The sequence below is a fragment of the Fragaria vesca genome, linkage group LG1, assembly GCF_000184155.1.
Source record: "Fragaria vesca subsp. vesca linkage group LG1, FraVesHawaii_1.0, whole genome shotgun sequence".
Taxonomy (NCBI): Eukaryota; Viridiplantae; Streptophyta; class Magnoliopsida; order Rosales; family Rosaceae; genus Fragaria; species Fragaria vesca.
Genome location: NC_020491.1, coordinates 22,597,888 through 22,618,265, shown reverse-complemented (window position 1 = coordinate 22,618,265; position 20,378 = coordinate 22,597,888). Strand labels below are relative to the sequence as shown.

The 20,378-nt window shown below is 35.7% G+C and overlaps 2 protein-coding genes across 2 annotated transcripts; one reads left to right on the top strand and one right to left on the bottom strand.

The window, feature by feature from the left end:
• The first annotated feature begins 6 nt into the window (after positions 1–6).
• On the top strand, positions 7–1,672 carry LOC101296041. The gene is made up of 5 exons (XM_004288611.1): positions 7–20; positions 122–248; positions 348–421; positions 722–879; positions 1,100–1,672. Coding segments are annotated over exons 1-5 (525 nt in total). The 5' UTR covers positions 7–18; the 3' UTR covers positions 1,264–1,672.
• Positions 1,673–3,360: 1,688 nt separating this feature from the next.
• LOC101295756 (paladin-like) lies at positions 3,361–16,554 on the bottom strand. Its single transcript, XM_004288610.1, has 19 exons — positions 16,303–16,554; positions 15,851–15,985; positions 14,866–14,937; positions 14,315–14,385; positions 14,092–14,191; positions 13,897–13,995; positions 13,606–13,732; positions 11,886–12,019; positions 11,729–11,788; positions 11,309–11,532; positions 9,840–10,269; positions 8,987–9,310; positions 8,275–8,877; positions 7,998–8,171; positions 6,269–6,499; positions 5,905–6,188; positions 5,119–5,403; positions 4,674–4,796; positions 3,361–4,083 (listed from the first exon to the last, which is right to left on the bottom strand). The coding sequence occupies exons 1-19, from the start codon at positions 16,450–16,452 to the stop codon at positions 3,951–3,953; spliced, it is 3,759 nt and encodes a 1,252-aa protein (XP_004288658.1). The 5' UTR covers positions 16,453–16,554; the 3' UTR covers positions 3,361–3,950.
• Positions 16,555–20,378: the final 3,824 nt, after the last annotated feature.

The following is a 20,378-nucleotide window of genomic DNA, read 5'->3' as shown; positions in this document are numbered from 1 at the left end:
CCCACTGAAGATCCCAATATGTAATCTCTCTCTCTCTCTATTCTGCTATTTTGTATTTGCTGATTGTGTTGTTTTGTGTGATGAGGCAAAATTGAGGGAGTGTTGTGATTGTTTTCGACAGGTTGAGTTTTATTGATGGAGAGATGGCAAAGAAGAAGGGCAAGAAAGTGGAAGTGCCGCCGGATGAAGTCGAGAATGAGTTACAGCGAGCCGAGGATGAGTTGTATAAGATACCTGATCATCTTAAAGTGAGTCACCTTCTCAGCACTCTTGTTGCAGATTCTCTGTTGGTGGTGTCTAGAGCTCCTTTCGCTTTGTTTTTAACGCGGACTATTGTTTCTTTGCAGGTGAAAAAGCGAAACTCGGAAGAGAGCTCGACTCAGTGGACTACTGGGATAGCCGAGGTTCAGCTCCCCATCGAGTAAGGCCCTTTGTTCATTTTAGTTTGTTATTATAAATGTGTTTGAGATTTGTAGTCATTATATGTAGAGCGCGCACTTTATGAATTCCTTCATTCATGAGAAGGATTATTGACAGTTTCTAAGTTTATAATGTAGTCACTAATTCTGTGTTCATGTTACTAAAGCAGTATGCCTGCACATTATTGTATTGCCACACTGTGGAATGGTACCAATGGCCCTTTTGTTTCCTGTGGCTCCATCAAATACTAGAATTGTTGCTGACCTTTAGTTGCATGTTTTTTCATTTCTACTGCTTGCAGATATAAGCTGAGAAATATTGAGGAAACTGAGGCTGCAAAGAAGTTTTTGCACGAGAAGCGGCTTGTGGGACAGACAAAATCAGAGTTTAGCATCCCCTCAAGTTACAGTGCTGATTATTTCCAGCGTGGCAGGGATTATGCTGAAAAACTTAGAAGAGGTTACTTAACTTTTCTCCTTCATTCCATGAAAAAATAATAGGTTACCTAAAATTGGCATATCCAACCAAGATGGGAATTCAAGGGCTATGCTAGTCATAGTTTATTTTGCTAGTCTATATTTTCACCCTATCATCTTCGTCATAAATTGTCTGGTGTTTTCTGATTTCTTTTGCCTTAGAAAAGTCTGTTGCCATTTACTAACAACAGATAAACTTACAGAACATCCTGAGCTCTACAAAGACAAAAGTTCACAAGACAATGGTGGTGTTCCCAAACAAAATGATACTGGCACAGACACAGCAGGACAAAGGCAAGCTGCGACAGATGAGTTCATGCTTGAGCGCTTCCGCAAAAGAGAGCGCCACCGTGGAATGCGGAGATAAGTTGCACATACTACAATCTCCAAGATGAATGGAACTTTATCCGAAAAGAGTCAAGAGTGGGTTCTGAACTTGTCATTCTTTTGGTATGTGAAGTATGCATTTTATGCCACAATTACTCATGTTGCTCAAGACCATTACATCTAATTAAGTTTTTGATATAATTTCGAAATCCAGGCTTCTTTCATGATAGTGTTGAACCTGGATGGCCCTTTCCTGGAAGGCGTGCTTGCGCTTTCTGGTTTCTTCTGTTCATATTGAGAATCAGGTCTTGCACTGAGAAATTGTGGTTGCGTTCTCATCAACAATTGTTGCAATCATTGACCTTGATTTTCTGTTTTTATGGCATCCTAATGCTTCGATTCTCTATTAAATTCCATGATATATCTGTACGAAAGTGTAATTACCATGTTCTCCACTGCATAATATGCTTAAGGAAGAAGAATGCATTGGCTGCCATCCTAATTGTCATTGTTCTTAAAGTGATCTTTTAAGTACGTTTTACAAGTAAACTGGACAAATACTGTTTGCCTTGCTGACTTTCTATGATGGAAACCTATAATGGAGATCACTCCTGAGCTCATTTCTCTATAGGTTCTTTCTTCTTGGTCCAATTGTTCAATAATTGCCAATTATATGCATATCGTATACCATGTGGCTTTTTTTGTTCTGAAAAACTATGGTGTAAGGTGGGAAAGATGAGTTGCGTATGTATGCTAATCCTAGTATTATTGTATTCCTGCAGTTAATAGCATTACGATAAGGGTCTTACTAAATGAACCCAGCAATGAAAAATAGCCATCTAATTTCCATTTTTAACCCCAAAATTTTATGATTTTTACCCATCAATCATCCATCTACAACTCCATCAGATCTTAACAACCTTCAATATTGATCTCATCTGTGAAGGAATCTTTTCAGAGATGTAAATGCCACACTGTTATCTTTTCCAGTGTTGGACTTCATATTGGCATTGAATCTTTAGGGTTTAGGTGTATAGGACTATACTCATCAGTCATCACTCAATGAAACAGGTAAATTTTGATGTACTGTTACTTGACGAGGATGAGAAGGTTACTGTGCCATAAAACCATATTGTGCTACGTGACAGAAAATTCTACATGGCTTGAAAGAGATGATTTGGGTATGTGCAGTCTTTAGCAGCAGAAGGGTGCTGGGTGCACTGGAACACGGGCAGAAAGAAAGAACAAAATTTGGGGGGATTCTGTTTCAAGAAAAAGAAGAAACGACCCCAGAGTATAGAATCTAAAATCCTCATTGGTTAGATAGTGTCGAGAGAGATATCATATATAGTAAGAGTCGAGAGAGATCCCATAACGCCCTAAGTTGGTATGGAGAAGTAGGGAGACTCAGGTTTTTAACTGCCAGGTACTGTAGCTAATTGTTCCTTCTCCCTTCAAAGGTTTCCTCAATTGATCTAGTTTGCCATAGATCATCTAACTATCGACTAAATGTCAGTTTTTGTAATTAAGCTCCCCCATATTAAAAGAAGGAATTCACCAACCATCTAGGGATATTCGAAGTTTTGAATCATGTATTCTGTGGATGTCACATTGCAGCCTCCATACTTGCAGCACCACCTCTGAATATTCAGGTACGGAGGTACCTATTTCACCAGCCTTTTCTTTCAAAGAAATGGATGCTTGAAATAAAAGCTTCTACTCTACAGCCTTACAGGCTAGTACTGTTGCTAAGCTACTTAGGGTAATTGAAGCTGCAACTTTTTTTTTGGTCTTTTTTTGGGGTAAACAGAAATGCCACGCTATGGTCTGAAACTTGAATGCATCCTCAAACTTGTCTCTTAAGTAGTTTAGCTTGGTATGAAGAAGATATAGCTGCCAAGGAATTGTCGCTAAAAATAAGAAACCACAAAAGCGGCGATATTGGAAACCACTTTGCAGAATAGATTGAATGGGTATGGTGCCTTTTGGCCTTCTGCAACTGTGGGATGTGTTGTGTTTCATTGCTGGCTTTTCATATCATATTGAGCATGTCGGGATTGTTGGCTCTGCACAGCAGGTTGACCTGATGGCCAAACAAAAGGGTGTAGAGTTACTTCAGCAATTGCAAGTCAGTACTCAGTAGTGTTGATTTAGAGTGATTAATTTGTCTACTAGGACTCTAGCAGTGCAAGCCATTTCAGAGACTGAACTGGATCTTTCATAACATGTTGGGATTGTCACAGAAGCTTCGATCTTTGACATTCAAGCATGTTTGAAGACCAATTTAGGATTAGGATTGGAAGTGTCTCACACTCCTAGAACCACCAACTATTTTGCTCACAGATTAGCTAGCCTAGCTAGTGAGTTCCAACGTCTGTGTTGGGTACACTTATTTTTTATTGTGTTTAATGATCAATGAAAATTCACCTTGCGTGAAAAAAATAGGTTCAAATAGAATTACCTTATTGCCATAATGATGTAAAACCTACCGAGTTGGCGATCCAGTTACTATTTGTCTATTTTGAAAGACACTGAGGGTTCCTCTATTTACTATAATCACAATTCAACAATATATGAAAAAAAAGGTTTTGATCATCGAACCACATGTGATCCCTCTGAAGGGATCCAAAGGCACTCATACCTGATATTGGATTACTGAGAAACTATAACAGGCAAAGCATTGCCCACTGTACATAAATACAAGCATGACAAGCATTTCTGGGGGATTTACTTATCAATTCTAAGGTTGTTACATAAGTGCCCTAGTTCAGGCCTCGCCTTCATCCACGATTTAAATTTTATCTTAGCTGGTTTAGTGCAGTAGAGGTAGGACCTAAACGTGATCAGGAAAAAGTATCTCCTGCATTATGGAAAATGAAGATGGTTAAATGGATATATAAACATTTGAATCGGATACTATTCAGTAACGTGATATTGGGAAATGAACCCGCAAATGCTCCTTATGTCTGTTAACAAACAAAATATATATTTAACTAACTCGCATCCTACTTTTAAAAATTTGTTTCAAGCTAGACGAGCTCGAATATGAAAACAGTACAAATGGTTGGCTAAACCTTCTGAAGCGTAACGTAGAAGGAAGTGAAAGCGAACATGATCCATAAAAGACAAGCAGGAGGTTAATACTTCTACCTATCAAAACTTAAACTAGTGCAAAATAACAAAGACACCCCTAGTTCAGAACAAAGATATGTCCCCAATCATCTTACGTGGCATGGACAAGAATGACACAATAGTTGTAGAATTGCAACTCCCTAACAGTGGTCAATGTCGTGAAGCGTAATTACCAATTCATAAACATATAACAAGTTGAACTTATGCATCAATCACGTTTACCAGTGGTCTTTTAAACTCCATGTAAACAAAGAAAACGGAGCCACATAACAAGCAATTTAGGAAGGAGAAATAAATACCAAGGCACATAAGATTTACCTTAGAGCTTTAATACCCATGTCCATGAGATTCGCTCGTTGCTCATCATCACCATCAGAGAACTTCTCAAGTTCCTTACTATAATAAAGAATATCATCCCGTAAATGCCCTGCACCTGCACACCTTTTAATTGAAAGAATAAAGTCAGAACAATTGTGTATAATAAGCTAAATACTAGCAGCTTAAAAATCATTTAAGGAGAAGCAACTCTGAAAATAGTAGAGACCAAGAGAAAAAAAAACAAATGCATTAATAATAAAACATAACACAACCATCAATCATGGATTATCCTTTCTCTTAAGTCACAGAAGAAACAGAAAAGATTTCAGTTTTCTACAGTATCACTCTTCGTTTTTAGTTTAATGTTTTATAGATGCTTAGACAAGCAGATAGTACTAACATCCAGAGATAAACTCCACCATGGAATATATAACAGATAACATACCTTTCAATAACACTGTCAACGTCTGCTTTGCTCTTGGGACCATAAACAAGAACCCTTGTAAGGCTTAGTATGTCACGGTAGTCACCCATTCTCAGAACTTCTTCACCAGGAGCTTGAGAAGGCAAGTCCTCTTCAGCTGTATACGATGGATTTGTTCTAACCAAAGGTTGTAGATCCTTTGGTATAAAATTTGTTTCTGCACCAAGTCTGACACAAGTGATAGCCATTGCATATGAAACTCCTCCAAATCCTGTATGTGATACAAAAAGGTACGATCCTGCAGAGCTACAGCCGAAAATCATTTGTATCAAATTTTAATATTTAATATAATGAGAAACATATTCAGAAATCAAATATCAACACAAGGGATGAAAAGAATCATGCTCGCTACAAACCTAATGAATGACAGTCACATATCGGACACCCTCTAACATGCCGAATTTATACAACAAAAACAAGAAAAAAGATATTAATTGTGCAACTTCATGACAGAAATGGGCCATCACTAATAGATCTTTTACTCCAGCTTTTAATTAAAAATAATAATTAGAAAAGCCACCCTCATCCCAAAATTCTATCTAAAGAACAGGTCCTTGACTAGGCAAGTTTGTGGGGAAACACACTAATCCTGAGGCACGGAAATTTTACTGGATGATGGTCAAGAACATTATACTTGGAAGCTGCATATTGTCAAGTATTTACATACTTGGTAACATCTTTGACAAATACTTCATAACTTGGTACAAAAATTTACTGATACAGTGCGTGCCAGGGATGAATACTTACTCATTGACGCAGTATTGGATTGCATCCACATCCGAAGCTAAAGCCTCTCTCTCTCTAGTTAATGGAATTCTCCTATACGAAATATTGTAACCCTCATCTTTCAAAGAAGCATATACTTCAGCTGGAGTCTTCACATCATCTGCAAAGATGTTTTCCAAGTATCCTATGACACTGGATTGGTTCAACGAAGGGTTAAACTCCTCACGGTGTAAAAGCATACGGCTACCAGATCGTCTGACTTCGGATAGTATATCTTCTTTGAGTCGTGCTTCCATGTGTTCTACCTGCATAAAGTTGCAACAGTCTAACATTGGAGAACAAATTTAGGTTAATCACTTGAACTTCAACACTTGTGATGACATACCACTGGGCCAGTGATTCCCACATGTTTGAGTGTATCAACAGGTTTATTTAGCTCCCGCAATACAAATGGGGTGCCATTAATGTAAACCACTGCTTCTTCTCTCAGATCGGTTAAAACCACTTTCGCAGGAGCAGATCCTTGAGCTTCAGGCTTGGCACCTAAATATGCTAACATCTCTTTTGCACCAGGAATTGTCGGCGTAGCCATGCTATACACAGGATATCCATCCACCTGATTCAAATACAAGTTCTAAGGTAAGATGAATAGCAAAGCCTCGTCACATTGTCATGAATGCCATTTCTACTTGTACCAATTTACGTCTACCTTATCATGAATTCATAACCGCCTTCATAGATTTTTATACAGAGACTTATGCATGTCTCCAAAATTAAATAACAGTAAGTGGAATGGAATATTAAAATTGCCATAGCTTGTTTCATGCAATCTAATTCATGTACCATATTCGCTTGTTCATGTAGCTTAGCAAAAAGCTTTTTGAGTGATGAGCATTGTCAATAAGAAATGAAATATAATTTAAGGACGGAGCCATAAGCAAGAAGTAAATGTCGTGGACTGAAAGTTCACAGCTACAAGGTACAAGAGACAAACAGAGGAGAGTACAACAGGACTCTCTTAAATGCAAAAGGCAAACTGTAAGATATCACAATTCTTTTCTTTTCTTTCTTTTTTTGGGTATTCTTAGGAGACTAGATACAACTCATACAAGTAATATAAAGTGAGAACCAACATGCAAACATCAGTGCACCAAGCAGTCCATGGAAAAACATTAGACTATGGGGCATTTTCAAATGTTATTAAAAGAAGGCAACGGGCTAACGGTTAACTCCACCTCCCCCTCCTAAACCCAAAAGAGCATATCTCCAAACTCCAAAGGGTGATTGCTTTCTTGTTGGCCCATCCCTCCAGGATGTTTCCCTGAAAGCAACCAAAAACAGATCATAGGGCACAGCCCCTGTATCCCAAACACATTCGCCTCTGATTATTTTGATTATGGTGCAAAAGATGTGGTCCATATTTACGCAATTACCCTCGAATAAGAAAATATGGACCAACCAGGAGATAACACTGAAATGCCCTTTCTCTCTGAGATTTAGTCTATGAGGTCAAAGATAAACTAACAGTTGCCTGACAGACAGGCAAGATCTGCTTCCTATATATAATAGATAAACACCCTCTTGAAGGGCAGTACATTGAGTCTAAAGCAACAATAGAACATACATACTGCAGTTCAAGGAAGATTCACTCATTTAAGAAATCTACTGAAAGTTCATGGTGTCGTCCCTTCCAACTCTACCATATCTGGTTTTTACTGGGTCCATATTTGTGTTGGCAAATTCCATGTGTATTACTAAGGTTGGCAAAGGAGAACACCAACATGAACTACTTTCCTCAGGGATTTTGCTAAATTGTGACATTGGAATATAGCTGTTTTTAGTTTCTTGGAGTTGTGGACTTATGTTTTCTGTTGTTAATGTTTATACCAGGTTTCCTCAGTTCTAGCTTTCTAAACATACTGTACGTTTTCTTTTTTTTTTTTTATATTTTTTTTAAACAAACAAACAAATAGGCAAACTGGCTGTCTTCCAGACATCTCTAAAAACCAAATCAAATAATGCTATTAATTTGTCAAAAACATTTCAGATTCCATCACATCTGTAGCCTTACCAACGGCACTGAGAATTAAATGACTATAGAAATGAATGCATACCTTATAAACATGTGGTGCACCATGAATTTGTATGTGGCTAGAAGTCCTCTGACCAGGAAAGAAATACATTTTAAGTATGGAACCTTTCCCCAGAACAGAGCCAGTACGGTTCTTGATAATAGCCTCCATAACAGCATCTCCATGTTGGGCCTCATGAGGTGCTCTCAATTCCTCCTGCATTCCAAAACAAAAAGGTGCAAGCAGTTATAGGTCCATGCCAAGTTCTACGTTTCCCTGGAAAATAAAGAAATTTAAGTCACAAATTGAAGGGACTTACAGGGACAGTTAAAAATCTTCCAGGTCTTAATTTTATGCTCCATTTCATTGCTTGAACCTCCGGTCTCTGATGCAACCAATTCTTAAATGTCATCCTAGATTCTCCTTGCCCACAAAATCCATCAAATGCTTCACTTCCTAAGTATGCTGCAAAAGCAATTAAACGGAAGTAGCGCTCCAAGTACTCAGCACCACGATTTAATGCCACTCTCCTTACCCTTTGCTCAACATGTTGTTGATTGAATACCCTTCTATATTGCAAGACGGCTTGGCGTATGTTCTGTAGAGCAGAACATCTATCAATAATAGCATCTAAGGCTTCCCGGCATTCAACCCCATTATCGAACAATCTTGTTATTTTCCACAACAGGAGGATGTCATTAATGCCAAACACATGGCCTTTCTCCTTGTCAGTTCTTACATTTGTAACACTGGAGGGTGATGTGGTACTAGTACCTCCTGTTTCTTCACCACTTGAGCTACCACCGTCTACCTCTTCACTGGGGATATTGTCGACAAGGATTTTGATAGGTCTCCCATAGTCAATTCGAAGTTTCAAAAGGCAAGCAATTACAGTACCTGTGGTTGTCCTTCCTCGACCCATCTGTCAATATTAAAGAGGAGGCAAAAGTAAGGGGAAATGGGGAGAAAGCGACAAACAGTAGATTGGTAGTAGAAATCTACACAAATTAAGGAAAAAATCAGATATGAACCTGGCAATTGAAAACAAAAGCAGTGGCCTTTGTTGAAGAAGCCATATTCATAGCCAACTTGTCAAAGTCAGAACTTTTCGGTGCTTTACCATCAGTGATGGGTACACGAGCATACTTTATGGGAAAACCATCTCTCTCCAAGCTTTTGAAAACCTCAAGTGGGGTCTGAATAGCCCCAGAATCTACATGTTCCCAAGCATCAAAAATTTGTCCGTCCTCTGTTTCATGAATAACCATTATAGCACCCTTATAATGTTCAGCTTCACGCAGGATATCTTCTTTTAGTCGAGCTTCCATCCTCTCCACTCTCTCACGATCAATGCCCTGCAAGCAGTGACAAAGTTATGGTATAATCATATTTCATTAGGGAACTGAGTAAAACAAAAAGAAAATATTAAAAGAGCCAATCCTATGTACAATGACAGTTGTAATCAAAACTTTGATGGATCTTAGATAATGTCAAGGCAACGACACCTTAACAAATGTGCTTCATTTAATGCCCGTATTGTATTTGGGTTATGACAAAGAAAAACATCCTTTCAGCACTCGAGTTGAATACTATAATCTGTAATGTTCCAGTGCAAAACCAGATCATTGTCACCCACAAGTTTCATCATGTTTCTTAAATTTGGACATCAAAAATTCAAAACACATGGGTGCAACCATGCGATGCACACTGGAAAGTAGACTGACTGCCTGTGTACATGAGTTATCTCTATGTTTAAACTAGAAGTATGTGAACATAGATCAGATGAGTTATATAAATCTGGAAGCAAGCCTACCTTAGTGTATTGATATTTGTATTGTGAGGATCTAAATAACAAATAATTAGATAAAATTTAAAAAATGTTACCGTGTACTCGAGCATATTTTTGTATGGTCTTTCAACCTCGCGGAGTACAAATGGTTTTCCATTGATATAGATAACAGGTTCTTCTCTCATATTGTGCCAAAAAATTGGGCGACCACCTTTGGAACCACCAATCCTTTGGATGACTGACCGAATACCATCAATTGTTGGGTTTGCAACTCCATAAACTGGAAATCCAGGGACCTCTCGGAAATTAGGAGCACCATCCACGCGCTCGGGTAAATTTGTGTTTTGACAACCAGGACAGTGGTCACTTTTCAGAACCGTTTGGCTACCAAGGACCTCACCCTTTCTCAAGGCAGCAACTACACCCATCTCAGAAGGGCGGTTATCAGCAGATTCATCAATCTTCATCAGTGATGGTTTCAATGTTGCATATCCAAGTGCACCCATTGGATCTCTTCTCAGCAACCTGCAACCAGGATCAATTGAAGAAAAAGAATAGCCAGATGTCTTCTTTAATTTTGTATTTCATGGAAAAATAATATATGAATCTGGAAGCACCCTGTGAGAATAAATCAGTATTTAACCCTAAAAGAGCCAAGTTGTTCATCTTTGACTTCTGCGCTATATAACCATTAATACTATTCAACTCAGTTTGAACTATTATTACCATGTAGAAAGTATAGTTTTCGTATCACTAAACCCATGCCTACAAAGCTCATTTGTGCCTTACTTCAGGCTTAAGGTACAGCAGAGACGTAAATATAAATTTTGATAACTAACCAATTTTTGATCATCAAGATGGTTTTTAACCTTCTTTTTTCATTTACTTGAAAAATAATCATTTTACAAGACAAAATGTATACTATACCCTTATCAAATTCAGTACAACTTTGAGATTTTTTTTTAGAAAAAACGAAAAATAAAAAGATAAAAAAAACAGCAAAAACCAAAACCACCCAAGAACAATAAGATCATTTTGATAAAAAAAAACAAAAAAAAAACAAAACAAAACAATAAGATCATTTTAATTCAGGGTCAATAGTTTTCAGATTTAAGGTCCTAATCGTGACAATTGATCGAGTCCAATGATTTATCATATCAGTGCTTCATTTGATCATAAGATGTACAAGAAAAATTGTTTAATATTACGTTAATTTACTGCCAAGCTCATGTGGACAATGAACAATATACGTTAATAGCAAATGATCTTATTGTTCTTTTTTTTTCTTTTTTTTCTTTTTTTTTATTAAAATGATCTTATTGTTCTTGGGTGGTTTTGGTTTTTGCTTGTTTTTTTTTATCTTTTTATTTTTCGTTTTTTCTAAAAAGAACTCAAAGTTGTATAGAATTTGATAAGGGTATAGCAGACATTTTTTCTTGTAAAATGGTTATTTTTTAACTAAATGAAAAAAGAAGGTTAAAAACCATCATGATGACCAAAAGTTGGTTAGTTATTAAAATTTCTCATATATTAAATAGATATCCTAAACACCCATGAACTTTACCTGCGAATAATGCTGTACAGTTCAGGTCGAGCTTTCATCCAGTCAGCAAAGCTGCTATGATCAGAGGAACTAGACCGGAGGGAATGAATGTACACAGCAAAACATATAAGGAAGTAATATCGTTCCAAATACTCCACGAAAAAAGAAAGTGACGCCTCCCTTTTCATCTCATCTGGTTGACGCAGGATGCTATTGCGATAAGTGGCAATTGCTTCGCGTAGGTTCTTTACATAAAATATAGGAAAAATTTCCAATGAAATATTATTGATAGGTTAAATCTAAAACAAAGAACATGGAGAAAATACTTTAAGAGTATAAAGCAATAAGTTCATGCATTTCAAAAAATTAAATCAAATTATTGCATGTCAACATCCTTATTGATGACATTCCAAAAGTTTGTGAAGTATGTAACTTTTTTACCTGCATAGAGGAACACTTGTCGATGACTTTGTCCACTTGTCTCTTCCCTTCAACACCACCCTAAAGGCATGTGTTTTTAATTAACAAAATACTCAACAATATTTAACCATCTTATACAGTTGTATAACTATAAACAACAAAAGAATATAGCAAATACCTCTAGTACCCGAATCAAGCTTCTTATGACTGCGTATTCTCCTCTTCGGATTGCATCTTCTGAGTTTGGAAGATTGTCAGCGACAATCACACTGGAGTCAGAAACTTTCCCGATTGAGTTCGTTCTTGGAATACCTATTCATGTTAAAATTCAATGTTTTGAAATCCCCTGAAAAGATAACCAACTGCACATCCAAACCAATGAAGGACCTGGACTTGAACTCCCTAAAATAGAAAACACTAAGCACCATGTGTTAAACTCTTAAACCATTAAAGCAGCAAAACATGGTTGCTCTTTAGCGTGTTCATACCAAACTTCACGGAAAGCATACGAAAATAATTTCGCTTGGCTACTTTTGAAGGTAATAGTAGAGAGTTTGTTACTAAATTATACCTTGTGACTACACTTTCCTTTTCTCCTATGGATAATGCCTATGAGCCCCGGATTTCAGAGAAAACAAACAGGGGCCTGAAAAGTGTCTTTGTTTAGCCTAGAGCACACAGAAATAAGCAACTTGCCTATCGATTTTAGGAGAACATAAGATATACCATCTCTCAAAGCGCCCTGAAACCATGCAAAAATATCCAGTACAAGCACTCCAAAAGGCAGCAACTAGTCTTATCTCCATGCTGCACCACTCAAGCTAATCAGGTTTGTCTATCTTCCTTGTTGTGTTGTTATTTAAGTAACGTGAAGGGTTTACTTCTCCAGCATCTTTCAATCTTAGATGGAATTGATTGTCCAATTAATAAGGGAGCTGAAATTTACACACCCTTTTTTGCAACTCACACACCCTTTGTGCTGTTTTTACCAAATCACCTCATACTTTTCCTCAAATCCTCTCTCTCTGTTATCCCTTTTATGAAAATCAATCAGGAACAATGTGGTCCCTTATGCTTTTCTTATCAGCTAATATACAATCAAATCTTAAAGCTACAAGTTCTCTGCTTTGACTACTAAAAATGAAAGATGAAATCGTTTAATGCTGGAGATAATAATGAGATGCTTTTATGCAAACCCAGAAAAATATGGAAGCAAATAAGCAGAAGTACCAGTACAAAATCTGGGTTTAGAATGAACTAACTAGAGGCAGAAGGGGAGGCAGGATATATAGAAGCTATTGCTACGATCCTGATGGAGAAGAAAGCAAGAAAGTCCATAAGGTTAAAGCTCTAGTGTGGGGGATCACACTGTTCAAAAGCCATAGCAATTTGGTGGGTTATGAACTTATGAATGGTCTTATTTATCCTCGGCCTTCACCAATGGAGAAAGAAGCCTTGGTTGCGGGCTTGAAAATACAAACAAGATGATGAAATATTCCCAGGCAGACATTTTCTATTGGAGAATATGAGATATGTGGAGAGAGAGGGTAGTTTTGGATGTTAAGTATTAAAAACTACATAAGGTGTGTGGGTTGTAAAAAAGGGTGTTGTGGGTAGAAAAGTAGATTATCAATATGAGGTCCTACTTTTATCAGTATAGCACAAGTAACGTCTTCAGTAGAAGACACCGAGATCAACCAAGTTAACATGCTTTTAGCAATAAAATTCCTTCCAAAGACCAAAATTAAGTCGATGTCTATCTTTACTGAAGATATATGCTTTTTCTCTTTTCTTGATAACAATTCAGACTTTTATGAAAGAAAAAAAAAAAAAAGGATATCAAAGAGGAACAATAATCAGCAATAGGACACTCTAAATGAAAAGAGCAAGATGACTACCGGAAGCTCCTATACGGTTGAGGTATATCAGGGTAGCAATGACCATCCCCGTTGTAGTTCGCCCCCGTCCCATTTGACAGTTAAAAATTATTTCTGCATTTATGTCAGCTTGAGAAATTTTATGAACCTGAATACAAAGAATAAAGAATAAATAAAGCACACACATTAGCCAACATAATTGTGGAAGGTGTTTATAGTCCATCCCAATTGATTCAGGTCTGGTCCATGTTTACCTGACCTGATCAGAATTGTGCTACATGTAATGTTCAACAAGTACGAGATGAAACTCACCAGAATATCAAAATCCAGCTCCTTGGGTGATTTTTCATCAGTTACAGGAACACGCTCATAATCAACCAGGTATCCTATGACTTGCAATTCCTCGTAAACCTACATAATGCAAAATTTTAAGCAATAATGATATACTGGTCGATTAAATTTGTGCCCCCATTTCTCTACTATGATAGTTGTTGCAGATGAGGGTACCTCTAGTGGTGTCTTCACAGAATCACGTGACACTGGTTCCCATTGATCGACCATCTGACCATCTGGCAATTCATCCGTGACAAGGATCTTATTTCCATATCTGCTATGTGCAAATCAGGTATAATTTAATAGAAAGCAGAAGTGTCAAGATGTTATGGAAGGATACGTGTGCATAACTTGTAACAAATGAGAGGAATATACAGGAGACAACAAGAGGAAATACCTTGCAGCTTCAACTAAGATGTCTTCTTTCAGCCGGGCTTCCATTTGTTCAACCCTAGCCCTGTTAATTCCCTGATTTTGTTTATAAAGGCCACAATCAATTCAAGAGCATACAATTATGTAGCTATTTCTACTTATATTGCTGAAACAAACATGTGCTGATATATTTCATATATTCATATAACGGTATAATTTCACCAGATAACCGCATATATATGTATACTTGCATACATTTATGCATAGTACATTAGCAATACCATTATGCAGGTATAAAAAAAACCTCATATGCAACCCAAAAAAAAAAACAACACACACACACACACTCACACAAAAACCAAGATAACCCTTTCGTATCCTCTCAATTAAACACAGTATTAGACTCATGAGAAGCTCACTGAACAAACAGAAATAAAAATATATATACAAAGGAATTTAAGACAAATTAGACTGTATGAATATTATCTAATGCTAAAATGCCATAATTCATTCTGTAATATATTCAAATACATGGCAGATTTGCTATCTGAAGGTAATATACATTAAAAACCATACCGTATATTCAAGGTTGGAGAAGGGTCTTTCCGCATCACGCAACACAAAAGGGCGCCCATTAATGTAAACAAGCTGTTTAAAGAAAAGAATATATTATTAAGGATTTTTAATATTGGCTGTCGTACATCAAGTATGAAGAAAGAAAATCACAACATAACATATCGCAAGCATGTAAGAGTAAGTTAATAGACCAGATTAAGGGGTGGGGACTACAGTACTTTAGAGTTTAGACTAGTCCTATGTGGGGCAGAGTTTGGAGTATACTAATAGTCCAAAAGAAAACAAGCAACATAAATGGATACATACACAAGAGGCTTGAGGGGTTCGATCGTCAATATCTCTGCAATAACTTCATATTTTCATGTCTCTTATTCCTATGAAAACTTCCGATTATTAACCAAAACTACATTCACATCTGCACTAGAGCAGTGGGTTATAGCATAGCATCATTTGAGATTCCTGGAATTTCAGGCCTCAACATATGAGTGAAAGATGCTGACTTTCATAATGGGTTTTTAATAATATTGTAGAACATTTCCAACAAAAATTGTAAAAGTTAGAGCATTCAGCCCAAAACCAATTGGAAAAGGATGAACAGATTGAGAACATTATAACGCAAGGCTTACACTCCCATTGTGGGATGTAGTCTCAGACCCTCACATGTAGCATGACCTGACCCAAATACTTTGATAACTCATAGTGTGTAACGTGGAACCACGTGTGACCAAACACGTATATCTTCTGCTCTGGTAGTATGTAGATGTTCAAGGTTGACACTGTATACATAACACAAAGGTTGGCATTCCCAATTTGAGATGTATAATCTCAACAAAACTCCATGTTTATGATCAATGAAAAAAGAAAAAGAAAAAAAAAATACTCACATTTTCCTACTTCAATATGGTCCTAGATAACTACAGTGAATACAAAAATACAAAGCCAAAGAGAAAGCAAACATATAGTGAAAGGTATAAATCTGATTTACCGGTTCCTCACGAAGGTTAATCCAAAGAACTTGAGCTTGCTTCCCATCAGTTTGCTGAGCTCCAATATGCTTAAGAACATTCTGAATTCCATCGATTGTTGGAATTGCAACCCCATGAACTCGTAACTTGTCGGCCTATTAACCACCAAAAAAAAAATCAGGAAAACGGATCAAAGAATGAAAAGTAATGCAACTAAATCCAACTTTTCTGCATTCAGAATGCACTAGTAGAACTATGCACCTCACAATGGACATGTGTGAAATATGCACCACATAAACCTGATAATACAAGATGCATATCTGTACTAGAATGTGAAATTCCCATGATGAACTAATCAAGTTAATCTAAGAAACAAGCAAGAATGAAGTAAAATAAAAAAATAAAAACAAAACAAAAACATGCACAATCAGCAACAAGGTAGCTATGGCAATTGGGTAAAAGTAAAAAGCACCTGACGGTAATTGGGAGCACCATCAATGTGGGGAGAGAGGCGTTTATTCTGGCAGCCAGGAAAGTGGTCACTTTTGAGAATGGTCTTCTTCCCAAGCACAGACCCTCCTCTCTGCTTCATTACCTGCTCCGGTTCCTTAGGAATAGACATGGCTCATTCACCAACTGGGCCTATAAAGCAAGCAGCTTTACATGAAACTATCAACACCCAAGAGCAAAGACTTGAACTTTGATTGGAAATCGAATTGGGGAAGAGAACCCAGAAAAGAAAAAGGCAAAAGGGGAAGGAAACAAAGAAACCCAGAGAGATAAGAATTGGTGATTTTGGGTTGCCGTTTATAAGGTGGGTGTTTGTGGACTCTATCTATCTCTATCTCTCTCTATTGACTGAAACTTGAAGTTGTTTTGTTTCAGAGTTGAAGTTGAGTTGTTGATGTTGCTGCTGACACTGAAAACGTGAAAGACGTGTGGTCTCTTCCTGGATTGGGTATACGCGTCTGTTTCAAACTCATTGTCCAGTAAGCATAATCGGATTATTCCTTTTTCTTATTTTGGTCATTGGTTTTTTTTCTTTTTCTCATACCATAAGGTGAAAACTAGAAGAATCGAATTTTCTATCAACCTTCTGATTTTTTATTTTTCACCATTTGCATATTAGAAAGATCTACTGTTTGAGACCATTATGATAGTTTTATCTCCTCCCAATATTTCTGTTCAATCAAAATATGAATAGATTGCTTCCTATGATTGAGCTGGCAAAACAATCACAAAAATATGAAACAATTTAACAAATGCCTTTTCAAAAGAAGAAAACTTGGTTAGCAAGTCCAATTGATGAGAAAGAGTGGAGAATTTGATTAAGATCAGGTGTGGAGAGGTGAGAAAGTTGATTCTTTGTCATCTAATCATTGTGTTTTGAATGGTATAATCCATCTAAATTATTAACAACAACAAAAATTAACAAAATGTACTAAATATCACTATCTGATGTGCTATGTTGATAATAATAACAATTATGACTGATATTAACAACCGAAAAATATAAATCACGATAAGAAAACATACCGGTGCACTGTTGGAACTCATCCCCACCGTACTCCCATTTTCATGAATAAATGTCAACTCTAATTGATTTCCCCATGCCGCTCACTTCTAATGAGAAACCCTTGAGAAATGAAGCAATCTCCAAAATCTCATTTGGGCTTGAGGCTGTGTTTACACATTCGATCATAATTAAATGAATGAGCAAAAACTAAGAGTTAATGTAATTTTGAAAGAAGTTTGGGCATATTTATAAGATGTTAGGCGATATAGTTAATGAAATAGACTTGAATACTCGATAATCTCTTTAGAATTTAACATGTCTATAAGTATCGACTTAATGGATATGCAAGACAACAAAGAGATTATCAAGTATAAAATTGATTGTCCAAGATATGGTGATTTACCGAATATCGATTTTTCGCTTCTAGCTAGACATTAATTTCATGTTGTTGCACAATCATGATCCATTCATGACATACGTAAGACATTTCTTCCACAATCACAATTTGTGAATAATTAACATGACGAGGCTGTCCAAGAATCTAAAAAGAAGCACAGGATGGGTTTAGTTTATATAGTGACCCTCTTGTCACATTTGCAAGAAAAATTGATGCTTCTCTTCATTATTATTATTGTTTTGGGTCGATTTTAGCTTTATCTTGGCGTGTTAGTTTTGCAATAACAAACAACAAGTATTAAAAATGGACTTCATCAAAAGATTGCATCTGATTACAATTGTGAAGCATGTGATACTTGCATTATATATATTTTATAAGAGAGATTGGTGTGTGAGAAACCAAAAGATACACATGTATAATTTAATATATGCAAGTCAAACAATTAAGTTATCAAATAAACAATACCAAATAAAAGATTATGACTGGAAATAACAAAGGGTGCATGTTCATCATGCCATTTCGAGTTGTTGATGAAATCAATCAAAGTTCACACTTGATCACATCTCTCTTTTATGCTTGGTCTTTCTAATAACACATTTTTTTGATGCTAAGCAGGAAAGGTCTTTCTAATTTTAACACATTTTTCTAATGCTAAGTGAAAAGAGTCTTTCTAATAACACATTTTTTAATGCTAAGTAGGAATCTTATCAACCAATTATTCTTTACAAATGGACTAGATCGATATCAATAAAATATTTCTTACCAGTTTAGCTATGTTGGCATCTAATGTTCATCAAGAAAAATGATTTAGAAACATGCATATAATATTGAAAGCTTGCAATTGATCAGATAAAGAAGTATTATACCTTGGAAAAAAGAACACAAGTATGAATGATTGGAACTCTTTCTTTGCCTACTCTCGGCCATTTAGAAGAGTATTAACTTGCAACACCTCATGATTATCTATGCTTATGGAAAAGTATATCTGTCTGGGCTATGACTACGATCTCTTTGATGATCGAGATATATGTACTGAAAATTCTGTATGCTTAAGAGAGTGATTGAATGATTACAATCTTCAATTGCGTGGTAACCATGTATTTCTTAAATAAGGCTTTAAGTAATGATAAAGAAGGTTGGCCGGTCCTTAAAAAAAGATGTTTAATCACTTTTAAGTATGGTTATTGGGACCTCTAAATTTTTTCATTATACCTCTCATTCTCACTACACCTTTTACTTTTTAATATAAACATTTGCTCACCGTACCTCATTTTAAATTCTTAACATAATCTTAGTTATTTATTGACATATATTTCAATCAATTAATTACCTCTTATTCACTCAATAGACCTCTCATTCTTTGTTTTTTTTTCAACACACATTATCCCTACCTTTATTTTTTTATTATTTTTTTTCATGCAAAAAAATGTTTTATCATGAACTATTCTATATATCTTTTTAATTGTTTTTCTCTTTTGTACGTGTTATTTTTTCTCCATTTTTTTCTTTTGAATAATTTGATCTCTATTTTGTACCTCATAATAAATTATTTCAAATAAATATATATTTTCTATAATCGATAGATATTAATTTTTTTTTTGTAAAAATATTTATGCACCTTGCAAGTATATGCATTCCACATGTATGATAATACAAAATTTTATGTCACATTATTGATATTGATTATTTTTTTAGCTCTTATAAACTATATATATGCTTTAATAAAAAGAAATTGGAAAACAAAAATATATAAGGAAAATCAACAATTATTATTGAATTGGAAAGTATAAAGAGAATAAATATAATATTTTTTTTGTATAATTATTGTCTTTAATAGTCATTGTGTATGAGGATGTATATGTCATTTAATAATTCACAATAGAGTGAGGTCTAGTAAGTAAATTTAGAGGTTCCAATAGCTGCACTCATCACTTTTCATGTGTGTGTAGAAAATATGAGTTAGTTCTGTAAAAGTTAATATGTAGAGGTGTTAACGTTTGAACAATAAACAAATTTTCGCTAATTTCACGTGAGTGTCAGGGGAAATATTTGATGGACTAATAACAATTAATAACCAGCTATGTTGAAATACATACAGACTTTTGACTAGCTGCTGTCACTAAAATGTGCAAGGAAACATTATTATTATCTTCTTTTTTATTTTTTTCAAATCAGACACTCCATGTTAGTGTGGAAGAAAATTCATGTGTTATCTTCATAAAAGTTAATTGGAAGTTTGAACTGGAGACAAAATATTTCACTAATTTCATGTGAGTGCCAGAGAAATATATATATATATATGTATGATATAAAACAATATATAACCAGCTTTACCAGGGACGGAGCCAGGATTCCAAAACCACCTGAGCTAAATTTTCTTTAATAAAATGTATGAAAATTATAAATTTATAATGCTTGTATTTGCACTAAGAAAATATTTTTGGCTTCTTAACAGCTGATATTAAGAAGATCAATCTATAAGAGTAGAAGTGATATCGAATTTCAGAAAATAATCAGAGTCACATCCTCAAAATGTCTATATCGATTGATAGCACACAACATGTTTTGAGAATCGAATAAAATTGAAAGAAAAACTATTTGTTGAAAAACTAAAAAAATAACATAAACAAAAAAA